Raw genomic sequence first — 14,686 nt, forward strand, 5'->3', positions numbered from 1 at the left:
TTTTCCCATGACCTTACAGACTCATTTCTCTGTCGTGGAGAGGTCATGGAAGGAAGTTTGTTAGAAGTTAAATATGAGGAAGTGCAATAAAGTCTATTTATCTTATAGAGGGAAAAAATGAGTCCAACAGCACAGAATTATTACATAAAAAATGTAAAAAAAAAAAAAAGATTTTGAGCCTCTCTGCAGCCTCATAAAAATAGCCTGTGATAGTGCAAGGGCAGATGTCCTCTCTGCTGTGCAGTGTCTGATCAGAGCCCTTTTGGACTTCAGTGAAATAATAATAATAAAAAAGCAAAGGGAGTGCAATTTCCATGGAAACTTGGAAAGAGATGTAACATTGTTTGCCGTGAGCGTCCGACTGTGAATGGAAAATTTTCCAGTTTACACAGATCTCAGTTATTATTTTCTTTGCCGTGCAAACTTGGGCCAAATATTTTCTGTCATATTAAAGATGCTAATAGTCAGTTTTACTTTCTGTCCAGAACAACTGTGCACAAAAGCTTCAGCATCCATAGTAAAACATCTGATATTTATCTTTCCATGAACCCAAAACACACATCAGAAAAAAGAATAATTTGGGCTTCCTTTTATCTGCTCCTCTTCAGAAAGAGAAGGCAGCTCAGAAATCATCTCCCCTTTATGTGCAATGTTTCAGACTAATAGACAGCCAGAGCACTGGCAGATGTGCCCACTGTAAATGGGAGCTTAACTCACAGGAAAATCTGCTGTTGAAGCACATAAGATGATAAAAACATAACACAGAATTTACATTAACATTTACATAATTAATGAAGTGACTTTTATCTTACATGAGTTTCAGAACTAACTTTCTTGCTCCTTCTCCCTTACCCAGCAGCAGGAATACCAGAAATTAACTTTGAACAACACAAGCCCAAGTTCTGAGCTGGGCTGCTCCAAGTTAAGCCTTGTGTGGGAATGGTAACAAAAGTGGATTGTGAAACTTTTGTCCCCTAAATGCAGCTGGTTGGTGTAGTGTGGGAGCTGATAATGACATGGCAGCTCAGGGAACACCTCTGCAAATCTGGTGCCTGACCTGTACTAGTCACAAGTTGGAAGGGTCCAGAGCTCAAATCTGAATTAGTCTGGAACATGTGTGCATGCCCAGACATTCCTGCCCTTCCCACTCCTGGACATGTCCCACAGAGCAGAGAACTTCTCTGCAGGAAATGTCTGGTGATCTCAGATCTCTAGGGCTGAAATGTGGGTACAGTTTGGGGCCATATTTGTGCAGATTTGAGTTGTCTTTAAGTGAGACAACAAACACAATGGCAACATCAAACACAGCTCCTGGAGGATCCAGGCAGAGCAGTTGTGTGATAGAGACTGAACTGGTCCTGCTGGGAATCCTGGGTATCCTTGAGAAAGGCATTGTTTAAGGCAAGGCACTGCTTAAGAAGGATTTGGTCTTTAGCACAGATTTCATCGTAGGCTGACTGAAGCTTTCTCCTCACAAGTTCACCCACAGTCCCAAATGTCATGTTGATTTTATACCTGCCTGCCCAGTGAGATGACAGAGCAAGTCAATCACCTGGCTTTGAAAATCTATTTCCCCTTTTACATCTTGCAAATTCTACTCACTCACTTGTAGATCACACAAAGAGGAAGCAGCATGACTCAGCTCCACACTACAATGGCTGGAGCAGATCCAGACCTTGCAATCCTTTGGGCTTTCCTTACCAAAACACAAAGCTGCAGCTTGGCTAATGTAAAGCATGCAGTGTTTGTGTAAGCAATGGGAGATGGGCAGCAGGCCAGCAGCTCTCCAGAGCAATGTGCTCCTTCTTTACAATGATGGCAAATCGTCTTCTGAAGAGTTCAGCAAGGAACAAAAGAGCCAAAGGGCTCTGATCTTAAAATGCTAAGGAGAAACAGCCTCCTGAGCTGTATTGTGTAGGTATGAATTTAGATTGAAATCTAGTGGTAAATAATGAATTACTTTAGCAAGTTTCACATAATGCCATACCAGCAAATATTTTTGTATGTCCTGTAAATTATCTAAGTTTTAAGAGATACAGGAAAACTGTTGACCTTAGTGAATCCAACAGCTTGGAGCAAGTTTCAAGAACCATGAGTCCTAGCATTTTGTCTAAACCACTGGAAAACAGTATCTTTGGAAAACAGTATCTAGAAATTCAGTGTGGTCTAGAAATTAATCCTGATCCTCTACCAGTTTGCTAACACCTGATCCACAGATGTGTTTCATAAAGAGCACCCACATGGTGAGTTATGGCACAGTAAATAATGCACTGTAAACACACTTCACTGTGTAAACAAGCTCGGAGCAAAATTCATCAAGAGCTTCACTTCATTTACTCCCTGAATGCACAACAAAGTTGAAGGGTTTGATGGTTATCTCACAGCAATCTAACTGCAGAGATAAAGACTCCAAATCTAAACCTGTTTCTTGGAGCAACGATGGACATTCCAGCCCAGCTCTGGGCAATGGGATGGCTCTGTCATTTCAGGGGGAGCACAGAACAGGACAGAAATGTGTGCAATAATAATAAAGTAAGAAAGAGGCATCAGCCAAGAGATTTCTCTGAAAAGGCCCTCACCTTCCAAAGACTGACTTAGAACAAGCAGCCCCCTTGGGCTGTGTGCGTGGGATGACTGAGCAGCATCAGAGCTTGCATCACTCACCAGCAACCTCACATTGCTTTAGAGGAGAAAAGGCCAAGTGGCTTCAGGCCTTTAATGTCAAAGATGGTTCACTGAGCAGACTTTATGCTTAGCAAAGCTGAGCAGCTTTTTCCTTATTCCTCCCCAGACTGTTTTGGGCATTGTCATATGCTTGTACTACAGAAGTTGCAGTTACCCAAAGCCAGTTCATGAGAAGTGAACGGAAACATCTCTTTTCATTCCAAAGGAAAAACAACTTTTATGCTGTTTTCCTCAGCAAGCTGAAAACTTGGAGAGAAACCTAGAGCTAAAAAAAGCAAAGAACTCAAAAGGATTCATATTTTGGACTGTGGTTTCTGCTGTCTTAGCTCAAGGGAAAATATGGTCATGGGAAAAGGGCCTGCCTGGAGCCAGAGTTTTTTTCAGCTCTAACTGTTCTAGCTGGAATGGCTTTAAATCAATATGTTGCTATTCTTTCTTCATAAACAGGAATATTCTTTATGGGCTGTGTGATAGCTGTTTACAAGTGAAACAACCACTTGTATTGTGTTTCCTAGCAATCAGTGTCTCATTCAGATCTTATACACAGACAGTGATTGGGCAATCTGAGAGGCTTTTACAACATTAGTTCCAAGTTTCACTGATTCAAAGTGTTAAATCACCCTCCCAGAGGAGAGTTCCTGCACAGAGAAGTGTCAGCTTTGCCACCCTCTGCAGCTACACACAGCTGAAACAACACCACACCTTAGAAAAACAGATCTTGCACGGCTTAATTTTGAAGAATCTTACTGTGATGTTATTGTGGACTGTCTTTAGTAGTGCAGTTCACTTTTGTCTTTAGCCAGGACTAAAGCAGAGTGTAAATATAATAGAATTCCACACTAACCCTGCAAAGACCACCTACAGACAAACCTGCCCCAGGCAATCCAGAGAATTTCTGTCTGTCTACAGTTGCTATACAACAAAATGTGATCATGCTGCCCAGACACACGGTGCCAGATCCCAGCAAGTGTGGTTACCATTATTCTAAATGCTGTATGAACAGAGCTTCACCTAGGAATTGTGATCCCCATAATGCAAAAGACTTGTCTTCTGCATTAATTAGATTTATGAGAAGAACTAACAAAAATATCTGATATTGTCTTTCTTGAGATTCCTCAAGGCTTTTTAGAACAACACAGTCAGCTTTCCTGAATGTTAAAGTGAACTTCAATCCCCTTTAAAACTGGAATTCTACTGGAAAGGAAAAGCAGTTACCTGTGATCAATGACTGTGACATCAGAAGCAGGAATCCCCAGGACACAACAACTCTGTTCCAGCTCTTTCTTACGAATTTCTCCTTGATTGTAATAATTTCCTGAAAAAAGCAAACACAGCAACACCATCTAGCTCAGTTTAGGTTCAGATCAAGGGGTCCAAACAGTTCAGCATCTTCTTCCTTGTTCCGTTCACAGAGAAATTAAGGCAGAACTGATATGGCAAGACTGCAAAAATTTAGAGAGGCAAAAGAAGAGAGAAAACCTAATCAAGATAAAGGCAGCTGGGAAAAGTTGTAACAGAGATCAACAACTAACAGGGAAATGGGATTCATCATCTTAAAACATTGGCTCCTTCTTCACTGAATTGTTTTCTTCTCATCTTGCCCTGACATTCCCTTATTTTTTCTTGGCATCAGCCATGCAAAGTCCCTGCCAGCACTGTGATGCCCCTTCCAGAACGCTGCTCTATGCAGGGCAATACTTGCAACTCAATTTTAACTTTGAAGTAATAAAATGAAAAAAATACAGTTGAGTATTAATGTGTGATTCAAGCCTGCAGTCAGCTGTCTTGAATTACACTAGAACTTTTTATTGTTGTGGATGTGAGTCATCTAAATGTAGCATTCCTCTGGAGCAACGTTGCAATCTGAGCCATCACCAGCGAGCTTTGTAAAATTTTCAAAGAAGGAAAGAGTAACTAGAAGGGGAAAAGCCTCTTCCCAAAAAAAGCCTGAAGTGACTGAATGACTTTGGGAGACTGACAGTGACTGACTGTGGGATGAAGCTTGGATTGCAAGCTCCAGCTCAGCAGAGTGAACTGAAGAGTGCAGCTTGTCTGGAATGACTGAGTGAGTACAAGAGGGCTCATTTCAGAGGGATTTTTACCAACACAGTGCTGGAATGTGGCAGCTTTTGCTGCAGTGCAGTGTCACAGCAGACTGCAGGTGATGCTTTATCCAAACAGTCCCACTGCTCTCAAAATACCTGACTTCTGCTGGACTCAAAGAAACAGCTCCACAGCTGCAGAAATGTGTCAGGACATCAGGAGTATGTCAGTGCTCACCAGAAAGAATGGGCAGCTGCTGAGAGCAAAAGCAGCTGAATAGCTGATGCTGCTGCTGGACCTCATCCATGGAGCACTCACAACAGCCAGCTACTACAGAGAGCAAAGCACATTTAGACTGAGTTATTAATTCAATCTAAGATTATTCAGCATGTCAAAGACTGATTTCTTTTTCCCAGTGCTGTAATTCTAACTCATTTCTAAGTCAAATTGATTGATAACTGAAAACTGCAAGTACAATGGTTTTTAAGTAATGATTTTGTCTCAGTATTAACAATTTGCAGTGTCTTTGATCAACTCACTTGTCATCATCAATCACTCAAACAATGAGAGGATGAACCATCTGAATCACCCACAAGACTAATCAGAGGCTTTTAAAATAAAAATCTCTTAGCTCATAAAGGTGCTCTCCTCTACATTTCCTTACAAGTGAGAAAGCACCAGCAGGAAACATCAAACCCACTGAATGTGTCATGCCACTGAATGAGGAGTAAAGAGAAAAGAAAATTCAACAAAATAAACAGAAGTACAACACTTCATTGGAAAGCTCTCTACCAGCAGCAGTGTATTAGTCCCCAAAACTGAAATGGCAGAGTTGCACCTCAGTAAACTCCCCACAGCTGAGGAGAAGCCAAATGGGCTGCACAGACCTCTGTCCCTCAGCAGAGACAAGGAAAGCTCTGCACTAAATCTTGACTGGGAGGTGCAGAACCATCAGTAAAGCACTGGACTTCAATAGTTCAATCCCTGTCTTCTCACCTGGATGGTCTGGCAGGACAGAAATCTTTGGAAATGTCAGAAATGTTGGCAGTGAACTGGCTGGAGCTGCCAAAGGCACAGGGGGCTCTTTCCCAAAGCTAAGCAGCTCTCAGTGTAAGAATTCTGGTAGTGCAATAGGGTCTGAAAGATCAGCTCAACGAGGTTGTTTCTTATGCACAGAAACTTGAAAAGTGGAATAACTGCTCAGGTGTCAGTTCTGCAGAACAATCTGGAGCTTTAGCAGATCACAAGAAGAACACAAAAGTGTCATGTGCTGTGAAAAGTTCTTGTTCTGGGCAAACAGTGGAGCCTGTAAGAATCTCTCCACTGTGTTCAGCCCCAGCAGCAGTGCTGCTTCGGTTTGTCATCACTGCCCTTCCAAAAATTGTGAACCAAAGGAAGAGTCTGAAGGAGAGTGATGAGAATGATCAGAGGTTTAGAAAACATGATCTATGAGGGAAGACTGCAAGCAATCAGGCTGTTTAGTCTAGAGGAGATAAGGCACAAGAGGCAGATAACAGTCCTAAAATATGTAACAGGCTGTTACAAAGGGATACTCTGATTTCCATGTTCCTGTCGGGCATGAAAAAATAAACAAACAAGCTTAAATTACACCACTGACTCAGGAAAAAGTGATTTGAGGGAAAGCTAAAGCAGCACCGACACAGACCCCACAGGCTGAGGCACCTCCCCGGACATCCTGGAGAACAAACATTCGTCTGCAGCAAATGAAGACACATGGATGCTGCCTGCAGGTCGGCACTGATGGACAGCCCGGCCCCGCGTTCCCTTCCGGGCTATTGTTCCATGATCGGATGGCGACGCAAGTGCGACTTTAGATGTGTTACAGTGAATGTACCGCGGCAGTACAACTGGGCCATCCAAACAAGTCTTCTGCAAGATAACAGAATTACAAGGAGGTGCCAAAAGGCCGCACCTTTGACAGCCCACTGACACCGCCGCGCAGTCTGAAAGCGCCTCAGCGTCGCAACTTTCAATTTGAGCACGTTCCCCTCCGTTCCGTCACGACACGCTCTTGTAAAGGAGAGGGGAGGAGAGGAGCGGGGAAGAGCGGGCGATGGCCGCGCCGTGCCTCAGTTTCCCCACGGCCGGGGGGACCTCGCAGCCCGCGTCACGGCGCGAGGCCGCGCACGTGCGGAGCCGTGGCGGCGGCCTTCCCGTGCCCCGGGGGGCTGGCGGAGGGGAGGTGGGTGCGTGGGTGGTCCCCGCTCACCTGCGGAGCAGCAGAGCACGGCGGGGGCGGCCCCGGCGCTGCGCAGGCCGAGCAGGGCGGGGGCGAAGAACATGGCCTCGTCATCGGGGTGCGCCGTCAGCACCAGCGCGCGCCCGCCCCGCGCGCACCCGCGGGACCGCCCTCCCGTCCCCGCCTCGGGGCGGGGCCGCTCGGCCGCTGCCGCGGAAACGGAGCCCGGGCTGTGCCGCTCCGGGGAAACGTGTCCCGCTCGTGCTGCCCCAGGGCCGCCCGTGAGGAGCGGGACCCAGGCCTGGCGGGTCTCAGCCGAGAGCGGGGCCCGAGGGTGTGCGCTGAACACCGGCTGTGCCCCTGGGCGAAAGCCGTATTGCCCCTGTCGGTGGTTCCACAGGGATTAACAGTGAAACGAGTGGAGCTTTTCAGCGTGTGGTACCTTTTATCGCTGCTGGGCTGCGTGGGTTAAGGGGAAGCTCAGAAGCAGGGCAGGAGGAGCTTGTCTTCAGACACGTTCTGTGGGTATCCCCAGTGTGGCTGCAAACTTTTGGGTATGGTTTAGAAGTGAAGGCAAGCACTGGAGAAAGCTGCAGAGCAGAAGGAGACAGGAAGCATTAAAATAAACATGAAAGAGTCAGATGCAGGATGGCGTGGATACTTTGCTTTTCCTGAGAGGCAATATGGAAGACAAGTGTACAGAGCAGTGGTGGAGTGTGGGAGCTGGGTGGGTTAAAGCATAAAGGTGATACAATTTAGAAAAGTTCTGAGGAGCAGCTCATGCCTCAGCAGGTGTATGCCTGACTGGTCTTCCCTGGCTCTTATTTGGACACCTTTAACTCCCAGTGATTCCAAGCGAGAGTCATTGGCTTGTGTTGGGATTAGACTGTGAACATCAGCCTGGAGATGTGCCGTGTCACCATAGCGTGGCACTTTTAACCACTGTAATAACACAACCCTTGGTGTTTTCTGAGCTACCCTGCATGCCACAGGGCGAGCCCCAGCTTTTTTAGTCTGAAGCAGTAATTGTGTGGGCACCCATCCTGCACATGTGGGCACGACTTCTCCATTTAATGGAAATGGTGACCATGAAGCAATCTAACCTTGCCTAATGCTATGTCTTTCCCACAGTAAACCTGATTAGAGATTCATTTGGGATTTTAGCACATCCTGAGCTGCACATTTGCACGTACGACGCCGTGCAGATTTGAAACTCCTAAGAGTGCAGGGAACGAGTTACACACTCCTCATTCCGGGGGAGGAATGAACAGACTTTTAACGAGATTTAAACCTCTCTCACATTTTCGGAAGTCATTCGTCGCCGGGGCTCGGGCCCGACCTCAGAGACAGCGCGGGAAGCAGCGCAGACGGGGCGGGAAGAGCCCTGCGGGACCGGACGGGCTCCGGGCGATGCTCCCGTGAGGGGCTGCCGAGGCCGCGTTCATCGCCACGGCCGCGGCCCGGGCCCCTTATGGGTTATTATCAATTTACATGGGTCCGGCGGGGACCAGCGGGGCGCTGCGGCTCCCTGGCGGCCAGAGCCCCGGGAGCCCCTCACGGGCCCGGCCCCGCTCGCCTCATGGCGGCCGCGCCCCCCCCCGGCCCTCAGCGGGAGGGGGAAGGAGCCCCTCCCCGCTGCACCGGCCAGCGGTCCTGGAAGGGGCATAGCATCCCTCCCTCTCACCGCCGCGCTCTCCGGTGGATTTCCTCGGCCTGTTGCTGCCTGTGCCTCACGACACACCGGCACAGCCTGAGGAAGGGAAGAGCCACTGCGGTCGGTGAAAGGCACCGAAGCGCGGAGCCGCAGCTTGTTCGGTATCTGACAGGACCTGGCAGGAGGGGGCGGAGCGCGCGGGGCCGGGGGAGGGGAGGCAAGATGGCGGCGGCGGCGGCGCTGAGGGTGAGGTGAGACGCCGCGCCCGCCCAGCCCCGCCGGGACCCGCCGGCACCCGCCGCCCGGGCCGCCCCCGCGCCGCGCCTCGGTAAGCGCGGGGAGCCCGGCGGGGCGGCGCGGGGGCAGCGGGCTGAGCGCCTCCGCTGCGAGGAGGAGGAGGAGGAGGGGAAGAAGGAGGAGGGGGAAGAGGCGGGGGCCCGGCCATCCCGTCCTCCTCCCTCCTCACGGGGACGGAGCCCTGTGGTCTCCGGGGGGAGGGCGCTGGAGCCGGGGTGCCCGTGGGGCAGCCGCCGGGGGTGCGGAGGATCGGCGGATCAGGGCCGGAGGGTGCCCGGTGCCCGCGGGGCTCTGCCCCCATTGACGCTGAGGGTGCGCGGGGGGATGGCGGGGCACGGAGCGCTGACCCTCGCCGGGAAGTTTTTGCAGAAATCCCAGAGCATCTCCGTGCTGGGTGTTCATCCTTGCGCTGTGGGCAGGAGAAGTGCAAGTTAAAAAAGAAAAAAAAAAAAAAAAGAAAGAAAAGAAGGGTCAGTTCTTCAAAATCGTCCCCTTGGAGGCTCGGCCAGGAGCGCGGTAGTTCCTGAGGATGTGCTGCGGCCGCAGCTCCGTGTGGGGCGAGCATCGCGGCCGCTGTCAGTGCCGGGGAGTTGTTGCTGATGCTGACGCTGAATTATTCATATGGGACCTGTAAACATCCCCGGCTTCTGTCATCTCCGGGCTGCTGCAGGGCACAATGGAAGTGGCTTTTGCTAGAATTATTCTGGCTTGATGGTAAAGAACTTCGTGCTTGGTGATTTTTCTGTGCTTGGAAGAGCTGTGTGTATCGAGTTGGTTGCAGTTAGGCAAGGTGGATGTATGAACTGTCAGTGGTAGACAGGCTCAAGTAAGCAAGTAGATATTGTGAATAATCTGGTGTCCAGAATCTGCTTCTTCATGTTTCACAGATATGGTTTTAACAAGTCTGTTACCTTTTAATGCCTGTAAATATTGGTGTAACCTAGGACAACTTACTACAGTGGGGATGTCTAGTCTTGGTTTTTGTGGCAGTATTCTTTTGTTAATTTTCATACAGCACTATAGTTATGAACTGTTTGAGCTCAGGGATTTTTATCCTAGGCAGGATGATTTGAGAGGTGAAATCCAGAGCAATTATAACAAAAGCTGGTGGTGGTAAGTGGGATGGCACAGTGCAAGTGCCTGAAGAAGTGGACACAATTATGTCACTGCACACAAGGACCGCGCAGCTCTGTTGCAGTTTTGCACTGGAATTTTATTCCGTAGAATGTTGTTATTCCTGATTAACTAAACAACCTTGACATTTGGAAAGGAAGTCTGGAATATTTGAAGTGGATTTCTAGTTAGCTGAAATGTGGTGTCTTGTGTTGGGGGATGAAAGAGCTTCGTGCTTAGCTCAGGGATTCAAAAGTTCAGGGGAAAGAAGCCAACTGCAGTGACCCTTTTTTGTGAAAGCGTGGTTAATTTTTTCTTTACATGGCTTTTCTTTGTGATATGGTATGGGCTGCTGAAGAAAGAGTTCTTTTGTGATTTATGTGCAGGGAATTTGTTTGAAATACACTGTTTGATGTTGGTCACTAAAATGCCTAAGCGTGTTGCTGAAATGTGGGAAAGAGCAGCATTTTGGAATCTTTTTTCTAGGAGTTATGATGTGTGCTTTTTAACGTGTGGAGAGGATGTTACAAGTGTTTGCTTCCACATGTGTTGCTTCTCTCTAGCTTCTTTATCATTGCAGCCATCAATTACAAGTAACTCTCCAGACTGAAATTATACGCACAGAATCAGAATAGATTCATTTTGCTACATTGTGCTGCTGCTGTTTAGTTTTGAATACACTTTGTCTCTCCTGCAACCACTCGTTTTAGTTGCTCTTTCAGGGCAGACATGTTTTCCATTGTGATCTAAAAGGATCTACAAAACTCTCTCAAAAACTGTGACAGAAGTAGGGACAGACCCTTAAGCTCCTTTCCAATTCCTCCCTCAAGTCCCTTTCCACAGTCCTTGTGCTCCTCTGATTGCATCTTCTGAGTTATTTCATTTCTCAGTTGTAGCATGAATGAGAGATGCTCACAGGAGAGGGAAGCTGCCTCTGCTTCAGCTGCTGTTAAATGCATGAAAGCAACTGAAAAAAACCTTCTGTAGTAGAGAACAGTATTTCTTATAAATAAGAAATTTATACTCTTTCAAAGCTCTCTGCAAAAGTTCTGGTGAAATTTTTTTTCCTCTATGTGGCCTTTTGCCTACAAAATGATTTAAATGAAGGCTTTCTTGGCTGATTGAAAATACTACTTAGAGTTCTGGTGTGTGTAGTGACTTACATTGAAGATTTTAACAATTGTTGGAGCTGGAAGGGGTCTGTTCCTCCTGCAGGTGCACTGCAGCACAGAACAATCTCAAGAACAGACCTGTAACCAGACAGTGGTTTCATAATGCAAGCAAACGTTTCCTGGATGCCAGGCTTGAGCTCTTCAAATCATTTATGTTCTTTAGTCAAATCTGAATCAGTGTTTCAATGCTGGGCTATTAACTGAACATGGTACCTTCCCTCCCTACTGCAACTGGTCCAGATAAAAATTCTGACCTATGCAGCACTGCTGCCTGTAAATATTTACTTTGTGATACTTCTAAATCATGCAAATAGCCAGGACAGCGCTGAATGTATCTTCCATTTCAGTGTCTCCTTCAGTGATTCTCCCTCTAGTAATGAACTCTGTGAGGTTCCCTTTCCCTTCCATGCTCCTTCAGTGCTCTCCCACCCTCTGTGGAATGCAGCCTGGGGCTCTGCTCAGTGAGATGTGTGAGACAGGGGCTCAGTCTTACCTTGGAGCTGTTTCTTCCCAGTATCCTAAGAGATATTCCCATGTCCTTGCCCGGCTCTACATCTAAACACTCATAGTGTTGCCCCTCCCAGACTGACTTGACAGACCTTCTTTTTTTCTTCAGGCTCGAGGAAGATGTTGGTTTTGAAGTCAGCAGCTTCACCTGTTTAGGATTGCAAAGGTTATTGCAAAATTTAAGATACTCTCTTGGTACAAAGATGCATCAGCCCTCGCTGAAAAATCCTATTCTTCCTAACTTTCAGCAGTAAAAAAAAGTAGAAATGAATGTTTCATGCAGACAGATTACCTGGACAAACTGTTGGCCAGGACTTAAAAATTCTGTACATGTTGAGTGACTGCTCTTGGGTAAAAGTGAAAATGAAAATACAGTCACCAAGGTGTTGAGGAAAAGGACCCCTATAAACGAGAAGGGATGATGCTAAGTGTAAAATATGCTTTACTTGCTTGTGCCTCGTGCTGCAGGGAAAGGACATTTGGGTAATTCTCTTTTGTGCCCTCACCATGTCAGAGGCTCTTGTCCTGTGGGAGCTGCAAACAGCCCAGAGCATTCCCTGGCTGTGGGGCACAGAGCTCCACGTGAAACTCTGGAAGAGCAAATGCTCTCCTGGAGGGATTAAAATGCGTTCACGTTTCAGGGAACACGGCTAACAAATGTGAATATAAATCAGCTGCAAAAGCGACTGATTCCTGTCCTGTTTGTCAGTGTTACAGAGTTAACACACAAGTTCATGACAAGTTCAAGTGCTGCTCAGCAAATGAGGCAGGCATATGATTTCAGATCAGCTGCACTCTTCACCTCATTAACAATATTTTGGGGCAAAATGATGAATTACTGTAAGTCAAAAAATTGTATATACCCTATAGAGTTTTGTCTCATCAGGTTCATGGTTTTCAACTCTTGTTCTGTTTCAATTCTGTCTGAAATGCTGGATTTGCAGAGAAGGGGTGTTTGCAAAGTGAGAATTCTCCCATATAACCATTGTAACTTCATGGTTTAGCTGTCTTGGAATGTTGTATCCAGAACCTGTAATAATAAATTTCACTTACTTGTTCCATTTTAGCCATTATTTGTACAGGTGCTGATGTTCCTCTGTGGTCTCAAAGGTCAGACCTAAGCATATCTAGAATTTTGAAGTTCTGGGTTGGTTTTGGGTTTTGTTACTCTAGATCTAAAGAATTATTTATTATTTATACCACTCATAGTTCAAGATCTCTTTCATTCCCTGTCTTTTTCTGTGACTTGCAGGCAGTTGTGTGAGTCCCAATTGGAGTTATATCTTCATATATTGTTGCATTTCCAGTGAAATAGAGTATCCTAACTGTAATCCTAAATGTAGAGGCCATAAACTTTGTTTCCAGAAGGCCCTGGTGCATTTCCTGTGGAGTATCAGCATGGACTAAGTCATTGTTCTTAGATACAGTTTAAAAAAAAGTTACTTTAGCCTTTCTGTACTTTTTAGTTAAAATCTAGACTTGATTTTCTCTGAACCCAGTCAGCTGAGGAGAATTATGAAGCTGAGACTTGGTTTGCCCTGACCCTTTCTTTATAAGTGTTTTTTCTTACAATCCATCATAGTTTGTGGATTTAGTCAGTATGGACTAGTCAAGTTATATTTCCTTTTCCAAACCAAAGCTGTTTTTAAAAGCTGTCACTGCAGATCCACTTTTAATAATCAGTGAACTACAAGAAGATCCTGGAAATTTGAAACTGTGACCACAGAATTTTTTGGCTGTTAGGTGACGTCAAAAGGAATTCTACCTGCAGGTGGATTAACAGTGAAGGAATAAATTCATGTGCAGGAACTGTTCTTGAGCTGTCTACACTTTCAGTCCAAAAAAGGAGAAGAAAAATGGTTTTTCTGAGAGAATATTTTATGCATAGTGTGTGATGCATATGAAGTTAGAGGTATGGCTATTTCTGAGTTGTAGATGAAATGTGAGGAAAGAGGTGAAATGGAGCAAACCTCAGTGAGTTGTAGGACACTTGTGGGTGAGGATGAGTTGCTGAGGAGGGTTTTTTGCAGTTCTTAGCACTGTGGTTTGTGTAGCATCTCTTGAGTCTCTTGCCTGCTGCACTGGAGGATGCCTGGGCTGGTTTCTGTTTCACGTTGCAGCTTTCAGGGTGACGTTTGAATGCTCCAGTTGATGTTTCAGAACCACTGGAATTACCCTGTGGCAGGGATAGGGCCCTTCAAAAGGGGTGAGGGAGATGTCTGGGGTTTGGGAGCTGCTGGAGTCACCTCAGAAAAAAGCTGTTTCCTCTTGGGAGTGTGAGTCCTTCCCTGTGCAGTGTTTGGGCTCTGTAGGGTTTGCTTTGGACATTCATTTCTGGAGATTTGGGTTCTTTGGCTCATGAAATTTTTTCATGGTGTGCATTAACTGTGTGCTATTTACCATATTGGGACAACCAGGAATCTGGTGTTCCTTGGAAAATGTTTTTAGGAAAGAAGCTATCTTTGTTCCTATGACATACTTTTAAACAAGAAAACCTTGTAATGTTTGTACCCTTCTCAGTTTAAGTCATCACTCCGTGGTATTTTTAGTCAAGGAAATGTCTACATCCTTAATTTCCATTTCTGAAGGGAGGGCTTCCTCCTACCTCTTTTGGCTGGTTTTGGTGTTATTGTGACCCTCCTTGGCAGAGGAGATCTGGATAAGCTCCATGGCAGGGTGTAAGAGCTGTTCCTCCATGAAAATCCAGGAGGAGCTTTCCTCCCTCAGGGATTCTCTGTATCCCAGGGTGTTATGTGGTAACCTCTGAGTGGATTCTGGAGATCTGGACTCTTACTGGAAGTGGATGTGCTCAGCATCCCTCTATTTTTATTTTATTTTTTGGTGGCCAAGTGGAGAATTGATCAGAAACTTCCAAAGATGTTGATGTGATTTTAGGTTTTTTTTCTGTTATTTTCCCTCTATAATGCAGCAAACTTGTGTATGGCCTGGGTCCTGAAATCATGTATTAGCTACTTTTCTTTGAGATCATAAATTACAGGAGGGATTAAAATAGAA

General features: G+C 46.2%; 2 protein-coding genes across 9 annotated transcripts in view; one reads left to right on the top strand and one right to left on the bottom strand.

Annotated features, from left to right (window-relative positions):
• PIGL (phosphatidylinositol glycan anchor biosynthesis class L) overlaps nucleotides 1–7,331 on the bottom strand; it is a gene marked incomplete at its 5' end in the record, with an annotated part of 52,018 nt that extends 44,687 nt beyond the window's left edge. The window contains 2 exons of the mRNA XM_041422844.1: nucleotides 3,901–4,000; nucleotides 6,959–7,331. Coding sequence (XP_041278778.1) covers nucleotides 3,901–4,000; nucleotides 6,959–7,331 — 473 coding nt within the window. The remainder of the gene's footprint in view (nucleotides 1–3,900; nucleotides 4,001–6,958) is intronic.
• A 1,394-nt stretch (nucleotides 7,332–8,725) lies between these two features.
• NCOR1 (nuclear receptor corepressor 1) overlaps nucleotides 8,726–14,686 on the top strand; it is a 53,066-nt gene continuing 47,105 nt past the window's right edge. For 4 of the 8 annotated variants that reach the window (XM_041423174.1, XM_041423179.1, XM_041423180.1 and 1 more), the window contains exon 1: nucleotides 9,214–9,593. The gene's annotated coding sequence lies outside the window, so the exon portion shown is untranslated. Of the gene's footprint in view, nucleotides 8,744–8,778; nucleotides 8,911–9,213; nucleotides 9,594–14,686 lie in introns of those variants that run through there. The other 4 variants (XM_041423178.1, XM_041423176.1, XM_041423175.1 and 1 more) reach the window with 4 other exon arrangements.

This window comes from Onychostruthus taczanowskii, unplaced genomic scaffold, assembly GCF_017590055.1.
Source record: "Onychostruthus taczanowskii isolate IOZ18803 unplaced genomic scaffold, ASM1759005v1 scaffold75, whole genome shotgun sequence".
In the NCBI taxonomy this organism is placed as follows: Eukaryota; Metazoa; Chordata; class Aves; order Passeriformes; family Passeridae; genus Onychostruthus; species Onychostruthus taczanowskii.